Genomic DNA, 25,955 nt, shown 5'->3' with positions numbered 1-25,955 from the left:
TTTCATGAACTTGTATTACATATATTTGCTAGATTTTGGTATTACTTTTCCTATCCGTAGTAAATGAGTTTGGTTATTTCTCTATGCTTCATAGCAAATATGAATGGTTTGATTTAGCAATTATTTACATATAATTTGTTTGTGAAATCCTATGTCTAATGCCTTGAATGTTTGTACGAAATAAGCCTAAGACACATGTGAAACTATTTATAGTTTATGTATTGAATTATGTTTTTAAATTTCAAGTATGATATGAAACATGTGGTTTTCCACTAACGTGAACGTGTTAATTTTGGTTGCTTATGTGCTTGTTTCTATTTTCTAATTAAGCTTTATCAGGCAATATATTGATATAATTGATCCGACAGTATAGTTGATTCAATCGATTCATGTATGTTTTTATTAAAGCGTGAAGTAGTAGGTTTTCATATTTTTACCTTCTCATTCAATTATAGTATTATGTACCTACTTGAAGTTAGATTATTGGAATGAATGTAAATTGAATATGATGTGCGGACCTGAAGTTCCTTATATTTATAAAGAGTATTCACACACATAGACTTAAAGTTCCTAGCTTGAACATAAAAGAAATGTGCATGATCTACAAAGCTAAAGCATGTTGCTTAGATATCCACTACATACTAACGTGATTCTATAAACACGATGTCATGTTTACTTATGTTTCCAAAGATTAATTTTAATTTGTCTAGTATAGTTGAGTGGATCGAATAAGGTATGTTTTGATTAAAGCTCGAACTGATTATGTCATGTCTTATTTTTACCTTCTCAATATGAAAAATGTAGATGGATTGGTATATATTCTCGTAACATATAGACTTGAAGTTCTTTAATTAATTAAATATATAGCAAAAAGTGTGTTATGAGTTCAAGTAATTAAACATGACATTGTGAGAAACTATACATAATCAACGTTTTATTATGCCCATAAATATAAGAGGTTTTGTTTTTTTTTTAAGATGAATGTAATTGGGCATGAGGAACATGATAAGTGTTCTATAAGTATAATTTTATATAAGCATGTTTTTGCTAAAAGGAACACTTTACTTGATACATGACATTGCCAAAAGAATTTATGGCTTAAAAGTTGCAAGGATTTTAAAGGTTGTTGGATTGATTCATTCCATACCCCCATATGCAAGGATTAGGGGGAGATTGTATGTAACCCTTGCATATAAATAATAAAATATATTGATAGTCAGTTTGATACATACAATAACTTAAATATCAACGATTTATTTAATAGAAGTGACCACATGTTCATTAAATATTTTGAAATGATACCATCCTGAAGATGGATATAAACAAATGACATTTATCATATACTAGTTGTAAATGCTCTAATTTAAAATTGATGTCATAAGAGTACAACATCAATTGTTGATGAACCTATATCATGCCTGAAGCGTGATAAATCAATAGGTTCTAAAGATAATTAAGTATCTTTGGAAAGGAAAGGAGTCACTATTGACAATGACAAATTTGAGGAAGTGGTAAATATCATTACATTTCTAGAAGAAATCACTTTTAGTAAAGTTCATATGTTTCATGATTATATAAAAGACTCCAGAAGAGTATGAAATATCCAACAAGATTAACTTGTATCAAAGTTTATAGTTTAAACTCCAGTTGAGTATGAGTAATTATTGGATAAAATATTAATTGATTGTCTTGCAAATTGTATAAAGAAACACATGTTGGTGTTCTAAAATCACATCACATTCATGGCCATGCATATAGTAAGTTTAATAAAGTGATCACTAGTGTTGAAAACTAACCAGAGTTCAAATTTAGAGAAGTGATTGGATGTGATAATTAAATTAGGTCATCCGGGTTTAATAATTACCCGTTATGGAAACATGAAGTTTCATTTGATAATGTGCTGCACTTTCTCAATGTTAAATATATAAAATGAATTGAATGGCAAGACGTAATATAGAGATTGAGCTATATTTGGATTGTGAGTTATAATAATTTGTATTGATGAAAATTTCAAGATTTAACATGTTTTGATTTTTTTTTTATATAAAAAAGTAATGGCTGATAAAGGAGTAATGGCTGACCAGAAGTTCACCCAAATAACTTATATATTATTGTCAACTATCAAGTGATCAGAAGCTCATCAAATACACTATTTAAGTCTTTAACGATTCAGAAGATCATCACCTACTAGAATTACGAGCAAGTGATTTATGCTTGTATAACAATTCTTTTGATTGGGGCTATTATATGTCAGCACATATTAAATTGGAGAAGAAAGAAAAACGTACAACTGCACAACATATGTCTCCCCATTGACATTAATCTCCAGAAGAGAAAATATTATTGAAAATTTAATAATAAATACACATGAAATATAAAGTTAATGAATAAATGATTCTTCATCGAAATTGTTCTCCAGAAGAGATAAATTTTGATTGTGATCCTCCCAATGAAATGAATTTTAATGCAAATTTATATACTAAGTTGGTATAGAATTAGACGCCCCTATAAAAGAGATATATTACCAACTTAGGGGGAGAAGAAATAGCAAAAGTTGGGAAAATCGAAATAAATAAATAAATAAATAAATAAAGAATATATATTATCCCTATAATGGTAGTTTGAAAAGTTATATATATGCCAACTTTTGTATATATATTATCAAGATATGTTGCACATTTATGATTTGATTTGTATTCAGTTATGACTCATGTTGCATAGCGTTGAAAATACATTTTGGTCATATTAATTATGTGTATACATTGAGATAAAATCTTGCCAATTGTACTTGAATCACTACACCTAAAGTGTAGATTGTATATGATCGGTTCCAAAATAAAGATATGTTTAATAGATATGATATTTGGTAAGATAATGCAGTTGACACTAATAGTGTAATAGTATATAAATACCATAGTGTATGAAATACCCTAAAACTGGTATAGATATCTGAATTATTATAATAAATGGCATATGATGTAAGAAAAATTATGATGGTACCAATGAGAAATGTATTCAGATATCATAGTAAAATAGCATGCGGAATGTAAGTTAAAGGAATTTTATGATACCGGTACATAATGGAACCGATGAATAATATGCATATGCATAATGGAATGGACTAATAAGTAAGGGATCTGAAATATATGTACATTTTAATGTCGACATAATGATAATGATCATAAGTTTATCATGGACCCGAAGTCCAATGAAATATGGATTTTTAAATCCACACTGTACAGTGTCTTGCATCATTTTGAGTCTTATATTCATGTGCATGTGAGTCATAGGTTAATGGTTTATTACATATGTAGGAAATTAGATGCATTACTCATTGTATAATTTGTTTAATATGTTATCATATTTTATATATCATATTGCATGGATTGATTTCTTACAATGTGGTGTATGTGAATGTTCATTCAAAGTATAGTAAGACATATTTACAATTTTGATGAAAATTAGAAAGATATATTTATATTCCAATTGGCTTACAATTGTAATGAAATTATTGATCACACCTATTTAATTGCATGTTATGAATCATGTAAGAAGAGTTCCTGAAGAACTTATATACGACGTATTTATATATCTAGCCCTATAAAGTTTATCTCTAGAATAATGCAATTACTATCAAACTCTTGAAAAGTCTATGTAAATACATCAGTGACATCTCAACCTGAAGTTTGAGCACATAAGAGTTAGTGAGATTTACAATTTGTATTCGCAGAAAAATTATCGTGTAGTTAATTACGAAACTTCTAAAGAAACGGGATACTTATGCGTGAGACTGTTTTCTTATGGTCCAGAAGAACCATGATCAATGTATATAATTACATATGTTATAATTCATATGAGATTGAAGAATGACATTCACTACGTGAAAAAATGAATTTGGCACTGGTTCAAACCCGGCCTAAGGCACCGGTTTGAACCGGTTCCAATGTGAGGGGTGCCAAAAAGGGGTTTAAAAAGGCACCGGTTCAAACCGGTGCCAAAAAAGCCCACAGAAAATTATTTGAAAGTCTTTGGCATCGGTTAACCGGTGCCAAAAAGCCCCAAAAAAAAATTTTTTTTTTTTTTGTTTGTTTGTCATTTTTCACTTAAAAATCAAATTGACTAAAATAAATAAGAACAACAACATATTAATCAAATATCATTGAATATAACCGAAAATTTACAGTATATAATCAAGAAAAAAATTACAATATACGAATTATAAAATTAAACAATTACCACATATTAATAAATAAAAAAGAACTACAATATAACCAAAAAAAAATATTACAACATCACAATAAAAAAAAATCCCCAAACATCACAATTCTTGATTCTTGATTCTTGATTCTTCGATTATGTGCAATATTTTGGGCTTGCAAAGCAAATAGTATACCTGCGCCAATTAGTTCATCCAAAAAAATCAATTAAAATGTATTAGCTGCAAAAATTAGTTAAAAATCCAGAAAATTAAAAAAAAATCGAAAAAAATTAAAACCCAGAAAATTAAAAAAAAAAATAAAATCGAAAATTAGTTTAAAACCCAGAAAATTAAAAAAAAAACCGAAAAAAATTAAAATTGAAAATTTAAAACCCAGAAAATCGAAAATTTAAAACCCAGAAAATCGAAAAAATGAAAATCGAAAATTAGTTGAAAATCCAGAAAATGAAGAAAAAATTAAATTAAAACCCAGAAAATCGAAAAAAATTAAAACCCAGAAAATAAAAAAAAATTAAAAAAAATTAAAATCGAAAATTAGTTTAAAACCCAGAAAATTAAAAAAAAAACCGAAAAAATTAAAATCGAAAATTTAAAACCCAGAAAATCGAAAAAATGAAAATCGAAAATGAGTTGAAAATCCAGAAAATGAAGAAAAAATTAAATCAAATCCCAGAAAATCGAAAAAAATTAGAACCCAGAAAATTAAAAAAAAAATAAAAAAAAATTAAAATCGAAAATTAGTTAAAAACCCAGAAAATTAAAAAAAAAAACGAAAAAATACCCAGAAATCGAAAAACAAATAATAATCGAAAAATGAATCAAAATCGAAAAACATTAATAATACCCATAAATGAAATCGAAAATTAAATACCAAGAATTCGAAGAAAAATATATCAAAATCGAAAAAAAAACCTTTTAAATTCGAATAAGGAGATGAGGGAGGAGGAAACCAAGGAGAAGGAGATGAGGGAAGATAAATAGAAGGAGGAGAAGGAGATCGAGAAAGAGGAGGGGAAGGAGATCGAGAAAGAGGAGGAGAGGAGAAAGAAAGAGGATGAGAGGAGGAGAGAGAAAGAGAAACGGCTGAGAGGAGGTGAGTGGAGTGAATATGTTAGGGCTGGGGGGTTTTAAAGGGCCTTTTTTTTTTTTAATATTTAATGGCTCCGGTTCAAAAGGCACCGGTTCAAACCGGTGGCCTTTATGTTTTTGGCACCGGTTTGAAGTGAACCGGTGCCTTTTACTCTGGTTTAGCTTCCCACCAATTTTGTAGGCCATTTTTGGCACCGGTTTGGACTGAACCGGTGCCAATTAGGGGGTGCCACTTTGATATTTTCTACTAGTGATTAATAATGTCAAGTTTTGTGATCAAATGATTATTAATAAATGTTTGATCAAATAATGATCATCAATTTCTATTATTAACAACTTCCAAAAGAAGTCATAATCGCATAAGTTTAATTTATAAATCAACTATTAAACAGAGATTTGAAATAATGATATTAGAGATAAACACATGTATGGTGAAATGAAAACACTTCACATGTTCATGTGAAGGCTTGAAGAATTGAAGATGCAACTTCAGCTTAGGAGATTCGAAGATCAATGTATGATATTTTACTTACTACATATGAGAAGATATCCAAACATATTGGATTCATTGTTGCGGCACTGGAAGATCTCAAGTTATGTATTCATCAGGGGGAGAAAATACGCGCTGCACTCTTTTTTCCTTCACCATGGTTTTGTCCCACATTGGGTTTTCCTGGTAAGGTTTTTAATGAGACAGCATCTCGAGCGTATTACGAAGAATGTTGTACTCTTTTCCCTTCATTAGGTTTTTATCCCACGGGGTTTTTCCTAATAAGGTTTTAACGAGGCACAGTCTTCGATAATGGACATCCAAGGGGGAGTGTTATGAAATATCGTGTGGATGACCATTATGCTCCTTATATCATTCCGGAATATTCTAGATATATGGTTTAATCTTATCTAAACATATTTGTAGATATCCATCTTGTATCACTCTAGAACTTTCTAGAGTTTAGGGTTTATTATTCTCCAAGCAAACTCTATCAATTATTATACTATATATATATGTATACCTCTATCATATGAAAGACAAGTAGAATACACATTTCAATTCCCTCTCAATCTTTAAAATTCTCCTTATTTTACAACAAATAATAAAATAATAATAATAATAATAAAATAATAATAATAATAATAAAATAAAAATAATAATAATTATTATTATTTTAAATTATATTCGTCGTTCAAAATGGTCACATGTTTTTTTATAGTTGAACTCATTGACAAAATGAGAGTACTACACAACAGTTACTAGCTTTCATAATCGGTTAGTTCTTCGTCTTCTTCTTCTTCATTAAGTTGCTCTATTACCTCGGCATTCCTCTGAATTGACTCCCATATCTGATCAGTTATTTGGTTTCGTACAATATCCATAGCTGCTTTTCTGTTATCATCGTACATTGTATGATCTTCTGTTGGTCCCATGACTTCAACTTGATGCGTGAATGGAATCCCTAGTTCATGTAAACGAACAAAATTTTGTAGAGTACAACAAGCAACGATTGACTACAGTAAAATATTGAAGAATACTTTTTATTTTTTTATATATATTTAATATATAATACACAAAAATTTAATAATTTAAAATACAGAGTTATTTTTAAAACACTTTTATATCTTTCACAATCCACTATATATATTATCATTAATTTTCATAAATATTTTCATATATTTTTATGCATTTTAATTTTTCAGTTCAGTTCAGCTCCAATCAGTTCAGTTCAGTAAATATGAACAGGCTCTAATTATTGATTCATTATATGACATATATTATGTGATTTTAAAAAACAAAAAAATATAGTGATGCCAAACGAACCCTGAGTTAATAAGTACAATCGTATCTACTTGGCATAAGATTCGAGTTAGGGTGTTCGAATTGGGAATGTCTTTATTTTTTGTTAGAGTCTAGAGATTAAATCTAAAGTTGTTTGTGACTTTCCTAATTAGGATTACGTGGAAGTAATATGTTTTGTTTACATTAGTGTAAAAATATCAATTTAATCCGACAATTACATTAAATCAGACTAGTTTAGATCAAAACAAATCCATTCAAACTACTCCATAATACATTTGACCAAGTAATAAAATAGACCTAAACAACTTGTTTCAATAGAATGTTAGATACGAAGTATTAAAGAACGAGTAGTTCTTAGCTTGACTTCTCAGTGTTTGGATTATTTCTCACGGTATAACTTGCAAGTTGCCAGGTAGAAAATGAATGTAGTGTGCAGGATAGGCCCATGAGAAAAGAAGATGACAAGATGAGGCCTTTTCATGGTCCAAAATATTGTACATATGATTCTCATATCTCACATTCTCACATAATATCATATGTAGTTTTGTGCAATTCAGCTCATTCATCCCTTTGTTAGTCTTAAAAAATTACTTATTTTGTAAGTAAATATTATTTGGCTGTAGTGTTTCAGTGTTTGTACGCTTAAGTCAGGTCGACACTACAATGACCCCGCTTAAAAAAGAGCCCATCACCAGCTTAGATGACACGACACAAGATACATACCTTTTCGAATTTGTATTTAATTTGTACTCGTACCCTTATTTTATTTTCATAATCATAAATAGACCTTTGTTCAATTGTTCTTTCCTTAACATTTTTTTTTTACTATAACAGATAAATAAAAAGTGTTTCTTTATTAATAAAAAGAGTTTATTCATTAAAAAAACAGAAAGAACTGATAGAGTATATAACATATTTCTGGGCCTCAACCATCAGCTTAAACTTTTGGTTAAGTTGGTCCTCTAACAAGAACATACATGTTACAAGTTTACTTTATATAAAACTACTATGCTCGTAACTAACTTAGCTATTATTTGTAGTACATACATAACACAATTTAAACATTTGCTTATTGTATTGTATTGTATTCGGTGGCATAATTGTCATCGACGTGCTCATGGAATTGTGTAACCTGCCAAAAAAGGTATTAAGTTAGAAATGTTAATGTTACAAATCTTACAACATCGAAAAGGAGTACTTGGTAGTTGGTACTCTTATACCTAAAATGGATGAGCCATATAAGAATGGGTAGCTAGCTAGTTACACATAGGCAAATTTTAGACCAAAAATTAGAGGAAGTCACGTTAAACCTTTAGCCTCTATTTAAAAATATAATTACACAGTATAAATATATAATTAATCATTTTTCCATAATATGTTATTTAATTTATAATACTTGTAGCTCATATTCGAATAATACATTCTTTTGCTCTTTAAAATTTTTTGGAAGACAATGTCATTACGACCCTCAATTAAGATCCTCTCCTGATCGCTAGAAGAGGCAAAAAAATTTTATACTACGTATATATTTATTGTCATCTTAAGACGTTCAATAATAAATTATATTGCATATTGCGAACATTAAATCATGAATCAACATAAATTAAGCGAACATTAAATCACGAATCAGTCTCTAACATAGACACAAATTAAACGCACGTAGACAATTTTCTAAGTGCACAAGATTGAATTAAATTTCTACTCACTCAACTCTTACCCAATCATACTATACCTGTTTAATTGGTCATCTAATAACAACAAACAACATTAACATACAAGTATTAATAAGAAGTCAACAACATAATATTTATACGTTTAATTATCCCAAACTGCCAAATTCACAATCATTACATAAATACAAATCTCTCATCAATATTTTATTTCATGGCAACCGACAGTAGTAGGAGTGTAGGAGACAATTTCATTGTTTCATTTTTGATGTGATGATTTTCTCGTGTTGGTCAGTCTTCTATCATTTTTTTACTTTTATTATATCCCTTAATGTATGAAAATCATGAATCATTCTTAGCTTTTTCTTTATGGTATTTTACTTTTATATTATCTGCTCTACTATTATTTCACAAATTTTATGTAACAATAATAATACTCCCTCTACTAGTCCATCTCATAAGAATCATTTTTCTATTAACGGTAATTATCTCATTTAAAAAAAGCTTTTAAAGATGAAGGTAATATTTGAGTGTCCTAAAAAGACAATATTAAGCGAACATTTACTTAATGTCAATATAAGTAATAGTAATATTAGATATAGTATATTAGTATGTATCATGTTCATGTCCATATTAAAAAGAAAATGCTATGATTTCAGGCAAAAAAAAAAAGAGTTAATTATTCAAAAAGATTGAGTTAATAGACACTTACTTCCACATTTAGAGCCATGCTTAAAATTAACACCACAATATTGAGCAACATAGACAGCCTTCTCAACACTAACATATTGCTCAATATCCTTAGTAACATACTTGCATAAGCTTGGAATATTAGCTTTTTTGGCTAAGGCACAACATTGTGAGGAGGGCGGAGTTTTCGGCCCCGTCTTCCTCACATACATAGCACATTGGCTAATTAAACCCGAAATATCCCCTTCGCATTGCCCGTAAGCCATGAAGTTGTCGTTGCCAAAGGCAAAAATTGAAGCTATAAGAAGGATAGTAATTGTAGTAAAACGCAATGTAGGAGTTGCTAATGCCATATTCATCTCGATCAGAAAAAGAATCAATAAAAAAAGAAAGAATCAGAATTGATCGATATATTTTCTCACTTTCTTTTGTCTCTCTTTTATTTTTTTTTCTTTATTTGATTTGCTCTATGGAAGAATGAATGACGGTCGAGGAAGTATATATAGGCAAATTTGGGTCCCACTATACTTCCTTTTTAGTTTAGCAATTTACTAAAATGTCCCGGTAGAACCAGAATTGCGCGCTAACTATGGTGTGTTGTGTAACAAACGTGTCAATTCAAAATGATACTACAACTTTAAATGCAGAAGCAACATATATATTGCAAGAGATCTATCATAAAAATTTTCATTTAATTTGGTTTTTAAAATCATCCACTCATATTGTCCTAGAAGTCATAATTAGAAAGATCGACAAAAATTGACCGGGAAAGAAAATCAATAAGTCAATATATTAATTAATCATCATACAAAATAGCTTATTAACAATTGAGTGGGAAACAAATAGACCCTAACTATGAAATCAAACTTATTTACTGTCCAATTTTGGTTGCAATTAAATTGAATCAAACTAAATGCAATCCGAACAACCTATTAGTCATCTTAGAGACATTTTTTGGGGTGGTTGGTGATAGAGATTTGGGTCCGGGTATGTCCAACACTCCAACATAGTCATTGACTCATTTCTATGTTTTAAGTGACACCTATAGAGTATAGACTTTATCTTAAATCAATTAACATAATATATTGGGGTAAGAAAGTTGGTGGAGGGAACTATTTAAAGCTGAATAATAATGGACTCAACCACCCCATTTTAGCAAGGGATTCTTTAAAATTATGCCCTTAAATGCAACCACTTGTTAAGGTATACCACTTCTGAAGGTATACCACTAAAAAAAAGTCTAATTCCTACAGAATTGCTATTTCTTCTAGAGAGAATGAAACATATTCATGATATACTAGAAAATTTAATAGGCTTTATGTAGTCATGCTCATGGTATAATAGATGGATTAAAACAACGTGTGCTCCTTGTAATTTGTGGAATGTGATTAACAAGTGTTTGTTTGGTATCCATTTAGTTGGTGAAATTTATAATGTGTGGAATATGATGGAATGACCGAATGAAGATATGAAATGTAGGCCATTTTAAATAAGGTGACATAGTAGTGTTTGTTTGGTTGAATATAGGAAGATTTTTTCTAATAAAGTGGGTTTTTCACATATATATAAGTTCATTTAATTTCTTCCAAATGTATTAGTTTTAGTATGAGTACTATAAATTTCTATGAAAAATTCAACTTACCTAGACATTTCAATATATGATGTTTGCAAAATTGCAAACCAAATAATATCACTTCATGTCGTTTCCTAATTAGTTTAATACTTTCATATAATTCATGTTAATCGAATAAGCATATATGTGACTTTATCCATTTTATACCTTCTATTGTTGGCATATGTGAATGAGAATTTTTGTAAGTATAAGGAACAGAGGAAGTATATATACTTACAAATGTTTGCCTATATATGCTATGCATTTTGCATGTAATAATAAAAACATCATCTATGTAGATATTTTCAAGACAACGCGTGCGTGCTTCACACACTAGTGCATATATATATATGATACACCTTGAAACAATATGGATTGTCCTTCTATATACACAAAATACCACTGAATTTGAAGGTGGATCATATAGCTTGTATTCACTAATTTAAGGATATAACTAACTGCATAATTTCCCAACTTCGTAGATCACTTCTTGATTGACCACTTCTTGATTTTAAATAAACAATAAGTTTCAGTTGTGACAAATTATATTGGTTCAACTTTAAAAGGTTTGAAGTATTATTTGTTTATTTTGCTCAAGTTTTTATAACGACACCCATTTTTTTTTTTTACAGCCAAGAAAGTAAACTACAAGCCCTTCCTAGTAGAGAACTAGAGACATCTAGTTTATGGGCTATCTTTACAACATTTGTACTTACCTTAGCTTTTTGAAAACTAAAGAACCTAGAACTCCTTATGATTCTTGGATGTTTAGCTAATTTCAGAAAATCATACAAAATTTTAAATATAATTTAAAAAATTACTCCTATTAAATATTACTCCGTAATATTGATTTATTGGACACCAAACCATCCAAAAGTATTCCAACAAAAGTTTTAACCGTCATCAAATAAAACAAGGCTACCAATATTTTAATTTAATGACACTTTTCCTCCCGATTCCAAAATAACCTGAAATCTATTCTCACCCCGGCCCCTGTGGCTCTCTAAACACCCAAAAAAAAAAAAAGAAAAAAAAAAAAAAGAATTCATGACACATAAAGCAAAGGAAAAACAATTGATCATCATAGACAATACATAAACATACAAATAAACAAAAAGGTATAAAACACTTAAAATAGAATAAGAGAAAATACGAAAACTTACTTCCACATTTAGCACCATGTTGAAATGGAATCCCACAATATTGAGCAATATAAACCGCTTTATCAACACTTACAAACTTCTCGACTCCTTGAGTAACATACTTGCATAAGCATACAACATCCGCGTTCCTTGCCACACCACAACACTGTGCGGAAGGTGGGGATTTCGCGCCCACCTTCCGCACATACTTAGCGCATTGGCTAACGAGGCTAGGGATATCTCCCGCGCATGACTGGCCGTATACCATAGTGTTGTGCTTATTAATAAACCCGATAACATAAACGATCATTAAGAGGGTAATAGTGGTAAATCGTACTCTTGGGGATTTTAATGGTACCATATTGATATAATCTATGGTTTATGGATCTAATTATGTTGTGGTTTAATTTAAGGGAGTGAATAACTTGTAGTTGATGATGTGAATTAAATTGTGAATGATAATTTTTGTTCTGTTGGGGTTGTTGGAGAGAAAGAATAAGGTTTGGTCGTTTGGAGACTTTGAGGTTCGACCGTTGACGAGTTTGGCGCGTGTTGACTTGGACTTCATTGACAAGGAATTGACTTGCATTTCCTTAATTACTACTCCGTACGTTTTTCTTTAAACTACCCTGTTGATCTTTGACCTTATTTGTGAGATATAAAAAGTTACTTTATTAAAACTACAAATTAACGGAGGTAATGTAATATTACTCCTACCCATTTAAAATTTTGAATTATAGGTCATTTCAGAATAGCTCATTAAGATACAAACCCGATTTTGCATATTATATAGTAAAATTTTTCTTAATTATTTCTTTATGATACTGAGTAACTTAGCTTATGTTACAATTTTATGAGAAGGTATTTTTTTTTTCTTTCAATTTTATTTATCTTTCTTATCATTTCACTTGACACACTTGACCCTTTTTTTTACTATTCATCTATGTAGTATTAATTTTGATTTTGGTTTTCTACTAACGTATAGTAATAATAAATTGTCATATAAAATGTTATTTAAATAGATATTAATGTAAAGTTATACACCAAATCTTATATATGACTAGCTGCACCGCCAGTCATTATGGGGTTACTTTGTCAGTGTTATAGTGGTTATTCGCGTTTAGTGTTACAAGGGTTACTCGTTCAGTATTATAGAGATTACTCAGTCAGTGTTATAGGGGTTAAATTACTTTGTTCTCTTACAAAAGATCACATAGTGTGGCCAGTTGTGCACAAAATGCGTTTTTTTTTATTTATTTAATAAACTTTTTATTTTTTTTTATTGATGTTTAACTACTTATATGTAAGGTCAAAATAGTGTATGGGTAGTTTGATTGCATCAATTATTAGGGAACGATGAAGTCGGCAATAGTAATAAATAAAATTTATATAAGACTTGAATCTAATCCATAATATATATATATATATATATATATATATATATATATATATATATATATATATATATATATATATATATATATATATATATATTCGATTTTTCGGATGGATCTTTAAATATTCTGATAACTGATCTGGCCTGGCCTGGGAGTCTAGAAAGCTCAAGTTATTGTATTATTTGCTCCATATTGATCTTAGATAAAAAGGATCATACAATTTCCTAACTTGACTTTTTGACACATGCAAATGATGCAATTTGTTTATGAACATTAATTTTTTATTCAAAATTAAGTAAAAAAATTTATTGGCAAATTTCCAATTAATTAGAAGATCACTTTACGAATAAACTTTTGATGGAGTTCAATATCAATCAAATACAAAGATTATAACATCCCATTTACATTCTGGCATCATAATGCATTATTCTCGTATTCTCGTATGTGATTAGTAGGCATCATAGTGCATACATAACATACAAGATACAACCGGTTATATAGTAACACCACAATTGAATTGCGTTCATGGTGTATTTGGAATTGTGTAACCTGCCAAAATAAGTATGGACGTTATTAGAGAAGTGCCAATGTGATGTATCAATCTTGCATTAAAAGATAAAAAGGTGAAATCCAATAAGTTTTAAACTATCTCCATTAATTTTTAGTTGCAACAAAGGAATTTTTTGTATTTCACAAATAATACTTCTTTGTTGCAACTAAAAATCAACAGATAGATATGTAGTAATTGAAATAAATTAAAAAAAAAAAAAAAAAAATTATCATAGGGTCATCAATAATACATATTTAAGAGAATATATAATTAGAAATTTGAGATACTTACTTCCCATTTTGCTCCACTTTGAAGGACAACACCACAATATTGAGCAACATAAACGGCTTTAGGAACGCTAATAATACTTTCTAAACTTTTGGTAGCATACTTGCATAAGCAATGCATATTAGCATTCCTTATCACACGACAACAATCTTCGGAGGGCTGGATACTAGGGCCGTCTTTTCTCACGTACATGTTACAATAGCTAGTTAGACCTGTCATATCGGGCCTATAACCGTCGCATGACTGGCCATAAACCATAGAGTTGTGACTTTCAATAAACCCGATAACATAAGCTATCATAAGAAGGGCAACTGCGGTAGAACGGACCGTAGGAGCTACTAGTGATGCCATTGATATAATGTAGATTTGTGAGATTGTCCCCCTCAAAATAAAAAATAAAAATAAAAAAAGAAAAAAACTAAAAGAAATAATAAAATTAGTTTATTAATTTGCCGTAATTTGATTTGAGGGAGAATGACTAATATATAATGGTCGAGGATGTGAAGTTGTAAATGTCTCGTGTTTAACGGAGTTGGCAAGGATAAAAAATGAATGTTGTCGAGATTTTACAGCAAATTAAAATACTTATCCTTTTCTATTAATATGAACAATACTCTATCTACAAGGTAACAAAATTGTGAACCCAAATTATAGGAAAAGCCAGCTTTAATCTAATGGTCAAAGACTAGGGAGTTTTATACTTGTATTGTATAGTAATATTCTTATATCTTACTACATTTAGAAAAATTATAATTTTATCTTGAAAATGTGAGGCAAACTGTGTTTCTCTCATAAAATAAAATGAAATAAAATGCGGACGTGAATAAAAAAAAGAAAATTTTAAAAGTTTTCCTCAACAAAAAAAAAAAAAAAAAAAAACAAAAAAAAAAAAAGTTGATTTTTTTTATAATTAGAATAAACGAGTTCAGATCATATATAAGATTATGAAAACAAATTTTAAAATAATAGAAAAAATGTACAAGTATATTCGATAATTTAGATTAGATCAAGAGAATCATGGTGAATTACTCCGCGCATTATATAGGGTTTTAGGGCATGTTCCGATTTGCTGAAAACAACTGAACAAAACTAAACTGATTGGGGCTGAACTAAACTTAATAGAGCTGAAATGAATTGCTTATGAGAGAAGAAAATTAGGAACTAAACAAAACTAAACTGAAATTAAGCTGAACAGAATAGGCCCTTAATCTAGTTCATATCTTAGTTTAGCCATAACACTAGCTGCCAAGGCCTAGCTGAAGGAAATGTTGTTCATTTAGAGACATTAGAGTCCACTTACTGTTTAGGACAAATCTTAGAAAAGGGTTTCTAAGCTAGGAATTTGTTAAAGGTTTTATGGGGTTTTAGTAATCAAATCTGCCAAAAGAAAATAAACACAACCTCCAAATGAATTAGTCAAGAGCAATAAAACAATAGAACTATAATTATAATTATAAATCAAATAACAAAGATCAAGATAAGAGAGGCATTTCTGAGTAAGGACGAACTAGTGTTAGTAAGGATCAGACGACATAAATTAGAGATTTTAATATAAAAAGTGTGGTAAATTGTATTAGCCAATGTATGAATGTGTGAATGAATTCTATTACAAAGTTAGAGCATCCTATTTATAATGATTTGTAAGTTTAATAAAGGTAAATATTGACAAATCCTTGCTATTATATATGGTAATGTTGACAATATTGATTGGAATCTTCATATCTTAGGAAATGTTGACTTGGTGATTGATATTTCCTTGATTCGCTCCTTCAATCATGGGACTTGATTGTGCTTGTTGCCCAAGCATTCATTACGTGTCTTCAAATGGTCCGAGCTTTGAAGGGAAGCTGCCTTACTCAAAAAGGCTCAGTAAGGTGATCGACTTACTCAGAAAGGTGCACTTGAGTCCGTACTGTCTGTACTCAGTTGGGACCACTGCGCGGATAATATTCCGTCAATCAAGTTATTCATTTCACTATTTAGCTTTATTTGATTGATACCATAGTCTTCATAAGATCTTTAATTGATTGTTGACTCCTTGATTAGCCCAATCAAGTTCTTGATTGATGAGCTAGAATTTTATTGAATATTCTTTGGTATCTTTGACCATGCATCTTTCTATTTTCAACTTGTTTCCTTATTATGTGTGAGTGAAGTCAATTATTGTATTCTTTGATTGATCTTTTCCTATTTTGTAGCTTGCTAAGAATCCTCTCCCAACACTTACTCCGTACTAAATATGGATATATAGAAGAAGATTGATTGTGGAGATATGTCAAAGGGCTAACTCAATCATAAGCTGATAGTTGAGGTCTAATAATATGTTTTATACTCTATGTTGCCCCCTGTAAGGAGGGGGTTCCCATCGTAAGGGGTCCTCTCCTTAAATATCCATGGCCATTTAAAAGCCTAGGACTTTACACTTGTTAGGGTGTATTAGGATTTGAATTCCTGACTGTTTGGGAGACCTTGAATTAGAAATGATACTCTCATCACGCTTTTTTGTAAGAAACAAGTAGGAGTCGCCAATGAGTTTTAGGAAAACTCATAAACCTCGTTCATGCCTTTCTTCCATATGGAGTTCATGGAATAATTAGCACGATTCATAAGTTTACCCATGCCCAAATTGGTCTACATAAACCAGAAATGAGTTCGGGAGCGAGGGTACTAAGATAACGTTCCCTTTAGAGGGGAATCGCTATCTTAGCCCTAGTACGGCCTCTACCAGCTCTTCCTTTTTCACAATTTCATTACCAAACAATATATGCAACGCGATACCTAAAACTAAGTTAGTTTATTTTATTTACACACATTAATCACGTAGGAATTACATTGCGAAAGTCGTTATTCTTATTTAATAATATTTGTGAAAGAACAATAATATAAATTAACAAGATTCACCTTGTCTTAAGTGACAAAACAACAATTAATTATCAAATTCTATTCTTGATTAACAAAAGAATACTATGTGAATTAAGTAATTAAAAGTTTTTTTAAAGTGATCAAAAAACACTAATTAAACAATTAAAGTTATTTAAACAATAAAAGAAAAGTGATTTATCTAAGTGCTCAGGAAACTAACCGTACTTCTTTTATGCTAAATCTCCGTTTTAATATGTTTATGGACTTTCTTTCTTCTTCAATTCGTACGTTCAAGAGCTTCAATGGATGGATTAGGGTTGAAGAGTAGTTGGGAAGAAAGAGGGAAAAGTAGTATGATAGTAAGAGAAGTAGAGAGATTAGGGTTTTGAGAATAATAGGGTTTTTAATTCTGATTTTTCGGTCCCCATAATGCTGAACGAAGACCCCTATTTATAGGCGTAGGGATCTAGGTTTAGAGTTTTAGAGCCACGCCGTCAGATGGTGGCGCAACTCTCGGAGTCGCGCTGATGCCGCGCGCATCTCAATGAGTCGCGCGCACAACTGATTGAGTTGTGCTGGTTTGCGGTTTGCCTTATACGAAAACGCGTTTTTAAAAACTTCCATAACTTTTGATTGCAAAGTCGGATTAAGGCGTGTGAGACATCATTGGAAATCTATGAATGTTTACTTTTTAATTCCGTTAGAATTAGGTTAAAATATGTTATGGATCAAAAGTTATGGCCGTTGGAGTGCAAGGGTATCGGTTTTAGGGCCCGGTTTAGTGTTTTGATCATAGCTTCTTCGTTTTGGCTCGGAATTGGGCTTATAATATACCGTTGGAAAGCTCTTTGAAAGGGCTATTCATCTGTAGTCTTTTCATGGTATTTTATAGTTGGTTCATCTGTTTGGCTCGGTTTTTTTTAACAATGTAGGTTCCATTGAATGTAATCATTGCATTTGACGCATTTGGGTCCGTTATTAATCAAGTTTAAACATGTATGAACACGTTTTAGGCCTAATTAGTAATGGGACAAGGCTCTAAGATAAATTGGTCTCAAATATGGGTTTCAACTTACTTCATAATTCTTTTCATAGTCCATAAACACTTTAACTTTGATCTAGCATGAAGAACGGATTTTTGTAACATCATTGCACTTCCTTTCGGGATAAGAGGCCAAAAGTAGGTGTCTACACCCCCTCACACAAGATCCGATTGGGCTTGAAGTGTGGGAGGTGAGGTCATTATATTGTAATTCAATTATTCTAGGAAGGTGAGGTCATAATATGTTGCTAGAAACCAAATATGGGTAATCAAATATGTTTTCTACTCTATCCGTTTTATATTGATTTTCTCACTTTGACCAACCTTGGCTCACAAAATTAAATTGTATGCGAAGTCAATAAAATGGAGGGAGTAATGGTTATGGTTAGTTCCACTAAATTCATACAATAATATAAGCATTGTGCTTATTAAAGGCACCCCAAAGCCCATATGAATGAAGGTAGCCAGCCACAGAGTAGAAACTAGCTAGGCTAGCTAGGCAATTAAAGCATTCTTCAATAATATTTAATTACTCTATACGTCTCCATACTAATACTATATTATTATATTATTTATACTAGTTGTGTTATGAAACTGTGATACAACTCAATTAGAGAGAAAATAACAAAAGTTAAGGTGGTTTGTCTCGTTAAGATTAGTAGAATAGGTACCTATTTGTAACGGACAATGTCCGTTACAAATGACATGACTATTTGTAACCCCAGTGCTTGTAACGACCAATGTTGCATTGGTTACAAAAAGCCCGTTTTTGTTAGTTACAAATAGCGTTTTTTCTACTAGTGTTAAGGTTAAGAGTTCAAACCTCTTGTGACTCGTTTGAGTGATTTTTCTCATTTCCTCCCTCGAGTGAATTATTTTCTAACATGTGATTTAAGTAGCATATTTTTTTTCCATACCTTTTTTTTTTTTAGCGAAAGGCGAGGATTAATTACTTAAGTTAAGGTTTGTTACAACACCAATATTCAACGCTGGGACATCACCAGCCAAATTAAAAGTTTGGTTAACATGTTCTGAGCTACGCTCTCTATCAAAAGCTACCATAGGGAGGTGGATTATACAAAAAACAAGTTTGGTTCATAATCTCCAGGTTCATCCTCGCATCTTTCGCCACTAAGTTAGCTACTGAGTTTGCTTCTCACCCTTCAAAGTGCAATTCCAAAGGGTGGAGCTCCCTTACCAGGGCCCTGTAATTTGTAATCAAAACAAATGAATTTGCAAGAGTCTAGTTAGAATTAATTTCTTCAACCGCTCGTTTAGAATCTAAATAAATAGTAACTTTCTCCCAGCCTCTGTCTTTAACCCAAAGCAGACTTTGGTATATAACATTAAGCTCAACATCGTGGCTGGTAGGACAATAGCTTTTCCATGTGATCCCTTCTATCCAATCACCCAAGTGATTTCTGCAGATTGCGCTTACACCTACTTGCTTATTTGACTCAATGAAGGAAGAATCACAATTAACTTTAAGGGAGGGAAAAGGGGGAGGAGACCAGGTAGGAGAGCAGGGCTTTAGACTTTTCGAGTTGGCAATGAGAAATGGCACTCAAAAGCAACCCATATGCACTGGAGGATGATTTGTGTGATTGTTGTTTTTTTTTTTTTTGTTAAAAATCCATGCGTTTTTTCTGAGCCAAATATGCCATAGGGTAAAAGAGAAAAGGAAATTCCAAGGGATTCCATTGTGAATAGGAGAAGAGATGCAAAGATTTTCCTGAAGCCAATCTTGCCATGAAGTTGCAGTTTGAAGAGGTGAAGGAGGAGGGATCAAATTCCATATTTCTTTAGCTCGAGTACAAGAATGGAAAAGGTGGAAGTTTGATTCTTCCTGAGAAGGACAGAAGGAGCAGAAAAGGATGGTGGTTGGGAATTCTTTTGTGCAGGTTAAGGTTATTAGGTGTTCTGTCCCAAGCAAGCTGCCATAAGAACATTTTTATTTTGAGGTGAATTTAAAGTTTCCATATTTTCCCCCAATCGAACAAGGGGTGTCAGTTTGTGGTGCTATTTGTGAGCTCTAATCTTGCTTTGGAAGCCTGGAATTTACCCTTATAACTCCAGCATGAGTAAGCATTATCAGGATGGTTAGTGATTAAAACTGAATTGAACAGCTCAAAAAAAGGAGTCAGTAATCTCGAATAAGATAAGCTGCTCCAGCTCCGATAGATTTTGAGAGAGAATAACAGTCAGCAAGGTTCAGGGGCAAACAGTTTGAGGGGATGGGATGTATTTGCATCTGTCTAAGGGACTGATGCAAAAGCCATCTGTCATTCCAGATGTTAATGTCTCTCCCCGTTCCCACATCCCAAACTAAGATTTTTCTCAAAGAGATTCCATCCCCTGCCTATGCCTTTCCAAACAAGAGAACCTTTATTGAAAGGGGTTGAATATCTCTTATTATCAATATATATCTCCCTAAGTAACAAGGCTGCCCATCCCTTTTTATTGTATAGATTCCAACATTATTTTGTTAGGGAGATAGTATTGATATGTTCATTCATGCTTAGTAAAGCCTAACCCCCTTCATTCTTGGAATGACAAACTTTATCCCAAGATATCCAGGTGAGTTTTTTGGACTCATTTGAGCTCCCCCATAAGAAGTTTAAACATATGGAGTCCAACTTTTTGCAAATGGATTTGGGAAAGGGGAGCACTTGCATGTAGTATTCGGGAATTGATTGAAGGGTGGCTTGAATGAGAATTGCTTTCCTGGCTTTTGAAAGCATGTTGGACTTCCAAGAGGCTAGCTTTCCTCCCACTTTATCAATGATGAATTTCAAATTTCTTTTGGAGTGTTTTTTTATTGTTAAAGGAAAACCCAGATATTTTCCAAGATCTGGGAAGGCAGTAACATTGAGATCTTGTTCGAAGTCATCAATCATTGTTTGAGGGGTGTTGGGAGAGAAAACGATGGAGCTTTTGAGATCATTTATCTTTTGGCTCGACAAATTGAAGAAAATTTTGAGTGTGTTTAGGAGAGAGTGAAGGGTTTTCTTTGAGGTTTGCCCAAAGAGGAACACATAATCGACAAATAGTAAGTGGGAAATTTGAGTCTTTCCTCCCTAATTCTAAAGGGAGTCCATTCTTTAATCTCACACTGTTTATGAATCATATGGGAGAGGTATTCCATACAAATTATAAACAAGTAAGGAGACAACGGATCCCCTTGCCTCAATCCCCTAGAAGGAGTGAAAGAAGAGGAAAGCTTGCCATTAATAAGGATGGAAGAGGAGGTTGAGAAGACACAAGTCATAATGAGGTCAATTGAATCCGAGTCAAAGTTGAAATAGAGAAGGCAGTGACGGATGAAAGGCCATTCCATTCTATCATATGCCTTTTCTAAATCGATTTTCAAAGCAACTAGGCCTTTCCTTCCTTTTTTCTTTTTCCCCATTGAGTGAATAATCTCTGAGGCAATAATATAGTTGATATCAGTCCCCCTTCCCAGCAAGAAACTATTCTGGATAGGGGTGATAAAAGAGTGAAGCTTAGGCCTTATTCTGTTCACAAGGATCTTGGACAGGAATTTGTAACAAGAGTTTACAAGACTGATTGGACGAAAGCTAGCAATTTTTGTTGGGTTTTGTATCTTGGGGATCAGGCAGATCACTGTCTTATTTATGGAGGGGGGACATCTTTGTTGGCGAAGGTAGAGGAGAGGAAATTGTGAAAGTCCCCCTTTACAAACTCCCAGAAGTGCTGGAAGAAAAAGGCGTGAAAACCATCTTCTCTTGGTGCTTTGAGAGCACCCACAGAGAACACAACATCCTTCACTTCAGAGATAGATGGAAGGGACGAGCAAGAAATTAACTGAGAGGAGATGGGGGGTCAGGAAGATCAGATGGGTTTGTGGAAAAGAGAAAGGCAAAGTGGTGAATAATATGGTCATGAATAGCAGTAAGATCAGAAATCCATTCCCCCACCTCGCTTTTTAGGCATTTTTTTTTTCCGAATTGTAGCTAATAGGTGAAAGAAATTGGTGTTCCTATCACCACTTAAAAGCCAATCCGATCTGGAACGAGCCAAACAATACATTTCTTCCTGCTCATGTAACGAATTAACTCATCTTGTAACGAGAATTCTAAGTCATGAAGAAAGGTATTGGCTGGATCATTTTCGATTGCCTTTTGGACCCCACTAATTCTTATCGTTAAAGATTTTATTTTTCTTGTAATTAACCGAACCAAAAACAGTGTTTCCATACCTATGCTTCCAAGCCTTCCACTGCCACATTTCAAAATATTATCAATTCTTAAAATATCAAATGTAGCCAATCTTTATAAATAGCTACACTAGTTAGTTTAATCATCACATTCCAAACTTCTCACAAAGCACCCTACCTAATCAAGTCCAACCATGCATGATGCATATATATATTAACCTTAATAATGCTATAGAGATATCTTGCACATGATGAGGAGAAATTATGAAATTTCTAATCAAATAAACGATTAAGGTCATTGAGGAAAATCTTCAAAAGATACAAAAGGAAAATTAAGAGTTGAAAATAACATAAAAACTAAACTAATAATTAACAAGCAAGAAACTTAAATTACAGCTTGAAATTGTTTCATTATTGCATTACCATACTCAACCAAAACAACAAAATCATACAAAAAAAACTAATAAAATTATATATGCTAATAATGCCAACGGATTAAAATAAATGTTTTTTTTTTTTTTTGGATGTCAATTTAAAGAAAATTACAGTACAATAAAATCACATTATTCACATAATGATGCAGCCTGCAGGATTATCTTCATAATGAGTGGTGTAAAAGTAACATTGAGGCTGATTAGCGCCGCAGTAATTAGGGGGTGGATAATAATTAGGAGGATAATGATAATAATTAACAACTGTTGGTTCTGCAGCTGCAGCTGCTGCTGCTTCCGGTTTCGCTCCTCCGTCTTTCTTTTCCTTCTGATCTCCTCCTCCTTCTGCTGCTGCTGGTTTTTTCTGTTCTTCTGCAGGCTTCTTTTCCTCGACTTTTTTCTCCTCTGCAGCTGCTGCTGCTGGTTTTTTTTCTTCGAGTTTTTCGTCTTTCTTCTTTTCTTCCGGCTTTGGATCTTTGATTTCTTCTACACTCACCAAGTTTGCATCCCCTAGTTTCCTCCTTAACGCCGTGCATAAACCTGCTGAATCCACCTGATTTCCTATCACAACAATCTCGTCCTTGTCGTTCCCCTGTATCGCTACTGATATCACCCCTGCATCACATTACAGTACAGAATTCCTTTGGTAAGTTTTTACATGATCCACCTTATAAGACCATTAGACGGAGTAATAAATCGTACCTTCTGCACTTGCAGCAATCTTCATCGCCTTTTTCCTGCATTTTCCACACCGCATTTGTACTTTAACTACAATCTTTTGCTGAAAAAATTCATGTTTACGATCATTGAATCAACTTCTATCGAATTAATAAATTAGGAAAAAAAAAAAAGTACACAAGTACATCTTGTAACGATAAATAGCTGAAGAAGAAATTATTAACTCACCTTCATATTTATTTTTAGGTAATGTAGTAACTTATAAATCTACGCTTTGAGTCGAAAATTTAGCTAGGAACTTCTGTAAATTTAAATCTAACTAAGATAAGTAGAATTTTGAGGTACAATATATTAACAATGTTGGCATGAACATTTGCTGTGTTGTGAAGTTGTGGAATTTAACTTGCGTTCTAGAACATAATTCTCCACGTTCTATAGAAGACTTTGTAGATTTGGAGCATTATTTTATATAATGGCATGTACTTTGTTGTATTAATTGGAATTTGGAAATTATAATTTTATTTAGAAGTGATGTAAAATGAACTGTAAATGAGGCAAGTAGCAAACATGCTAAGATGATATATATTCTAATGTTTAAAGGCCAATTGACTAAGTAAATAAGAATTAAGAAGTCAACACCCAATATATTATATACTTACAATATTCTTATATAGCTCACCAATACACACTAATGACGTGTAGTTCTAATTGAGTCTCATTTTTATTACCTTGTTCGTTTGAAAATATATACTCTGTAGTTGTTATGTTATTCAATTCTTTCATAAATAAATAAGATAATTCATATAAGATGACTCAAACATAGAGAGAACTAATCGTGTTGATGAATTTCAACATCGTTCTCGTTTTGGGTTACAATTTTGCTTGAAGTGGCATGTTTAAGAAGATGTTTACTTAAAGAATAGTAAAAACCTATATGCTCAATTGCCCTTGTTGATTCTTCATTCTTGGAATGAAGGAAATGGAATTACCAATGTAAGAAAAGTGGATTTGCTATACGTTGTTAATTTATTGTATCATCACTTGAGGTTCAAATGCATTGACTTTTAATAATTTATTTTATCTTATTATATGTTGGTTGTACATTAGTAGACTTTATTGAAAACAAATTTATTTTGAATGGTTATGAATTTATGATACTATCATACTATGGAGAATAAAATTAATATCTAGAATGTTTCTTATTATAAAATAATCTAATTTAAGAATTGTGATTTGGTAAACTTAGGGTGTTATTAAGTTGGTGCTAGTATCCATGATTTTAAAACAGGATAGGCACAATTATAAGAAGTATAAACTATAAATTAAACAAAGAATACCTTATCTAGTAGAATAGACCCAAAATATATTGGACAAAAACTCCATTTAAATTGTACAATGACAAGGAGGAGAGAAGTGGAAAATCATAAGAAAATAAACAAATTCTAATGCTAAGGGCTTGTTTGGCATTGTTTTTTGTTTTGAGTTTTCAGTTTTTTTAAAAACAAAAAACCAAAAACAGGAAACAAGAAAAAGGTGTTTTCACTTTTCTGTTGCCAGTTTTCAAAATTAGCATGATTTTAATAAGTTTGACTAATTTTTTATTCATTACATTATATATATCATACACTTTTAAAATACAAAAAACCAAAAAACTGAAAACCGCAACAATGCCAAACGAACCCTTAACTTATGGAAAATAAACTAAGGTCCTGTTCACTTCACCTTAAAAAAAATAATATTAAGTAAAAATAATTCAGTTCAATTTAGTAAAATTAATTTTAGTTCAGGAAAAATAATTTCAGTTCAGTAAAAACATCACATACATAATCTTATTCTGTTTTCACTCAGACTACTTTAATTTAGAATTTTTTTAGAAAAAACTATAAAACACATATATTTGTTGAATTTAGATTTTAATACAATTCAAATCATGTTAAAATTCTTAAATTAGCGGTTTTACACGGTTAAATACAAAAAATTTGATTTTTTGTTTGTTTGTATGATGTGGACGATATGTAAGGGATTTTTTTAATTAGAAGTAGAGTAATTGTGGAATTTTTGTTTGTTTAAACAATTTTTAGCGAAATCACTCCGTTAAAATTTAATTAAGATGTGTTTTAAAAAAAAAAAAAAAAAAGATTGTCAAGTACAAGAAAGAACAAATTAAAATTAACATAATATTTAAAAGCTTAAAAAATGTCTGAGCCCGGGTTCGAACCGGGGACCTCTAGTGTGTGAGACTAGCGTGATAACCGACTACACCACCCAGACTTACATGTCTAATTAACCATTGATATCAAATTTATAACAAAT

At 31.5% G+C, this 25,955-nt stretch overlaps 2 protein-coding genes, 1 long non-coding RNA gene and 1 other non-coding gene across 4 annotated transcripts; all 4 read right to left on the bottom strand.

The window, feature by feature from the left end:
• Positions 1–7,938: 7,938 nt before the first annotated feature.
• Positions 7,939–9,815, bottom strand: LOC145555768 (uncharacterized). The gene is made up of 2 exons (XR_014091551.1): positions 9,486–9,815; positions 7,939–8,235 (listed from the first exon to the last, which is right to left on the bottom strand). It is a non-coding gene; the product is annotated as an uncharacterized LOC145555768 (long non-coding RNA).
• An 895-nt stretch (positions 9,816–10,710) lies between these two features.
• LOC145642701 (uncharacterized) lies at positions 10,711–12,578 on the bottom strand. The gene is made up of 2 exons (XM_081693874.1): positions 12,239–12,578; positions 10,711–10,760 (listed from the first exon to the last, which is right to left on the bottom strand). Exons 1-2 carry the CDS (start codon positions 12,576–12,578, stop codon positions 10,711–10,713), a joined length of 390 nt encoding a protein of 129 aa, XP_081550000.1.
• Positions 12,579–23,040: 10,462 nt separating this feature from the next.
• Positions 23,041–23,741, bottom strand: LOC145555767 (uncharacterized). Its single transcript, XM_081617489.1, has 2 exons — positions 23,667–23,741; positions 23,041–23,579 (listed from the first exon to the last, which is right to left on the bottom strand). The coding sequence occupies exons 1-2, from the start codon at positions 23,719–23,721 to the stop codon at positions 23,101–23,103; spliced, it is 534 nt and encodes a 177-aa protein (XP_081473615.1). The 5' UTR covers positions 23,722–23,741; the 3' UTR covers positions 23,041–23,100.
• A 2,098-nt stretch (positions 23,742–25,839) lies between these two features.
• On the bottom strand, positions 25,840–25,913 carry TRNAV-CAC (transfer RNA valine (anticodon CAC)). The gene has a single exon. It is a non-coding gene; the product is annotated as a tRNA-Val (tRNA).
• Between the last annotated feature and the right edge of the window lie 42 nt (positions 25,914–25,955).

This window comes from Chenopodium album, chromosome 8, assembly GCF_948465745.1.
Source record: "Chenopodium album chromosome 8, dcCheAlbu1.1, whole genome shotgun sequence".
Classification (NCBI taxonomy): Eukaryota; Viridiplantae; Streptophyta; class Magnoliopsida; order Caryophyllales; family Amaranthaceae; genus Chenopodium; species Chenopodium album.
This window is presented reverse-complemented; position numbering and strand designations above follow the sequence as displayed.

What these genes read in the sequence shown, in the direction of transcription:
- LOC145642701 (XM_081693874.1), bottom strand. Translation starts at nt 12,578, where the DNA reads ATGGTACCATTAAAATCCCCAAGAGTACGATTTACCACTATTACCCTC. An exon ending in ACATGGTGCTAAATGTGGAA is followed by an intron (nt 10,761 to 12,238) that starts GTAAGTTTTCGT and finishes TAAATTTTCTAG; the next exon opens with TATATCATGAATATGTTTCA.
- LOC145555767 (XM_081617489.1), bottom strand. Translation starts at nt 23,721, where the DNA reads ATGCGGTGTGGAAAATGCAGGAAAAAGGCGATGAAGATTGCTGCAAGT. An exon ending in GATTGCTGCAAGTGCAGAAG is followed by an intron (nt 23,580 to 23,666) that starts GTACGATTTATT and finishes AATGTGATGCAG; the next exon opens with GGGTGATATCAGTAGCGATA.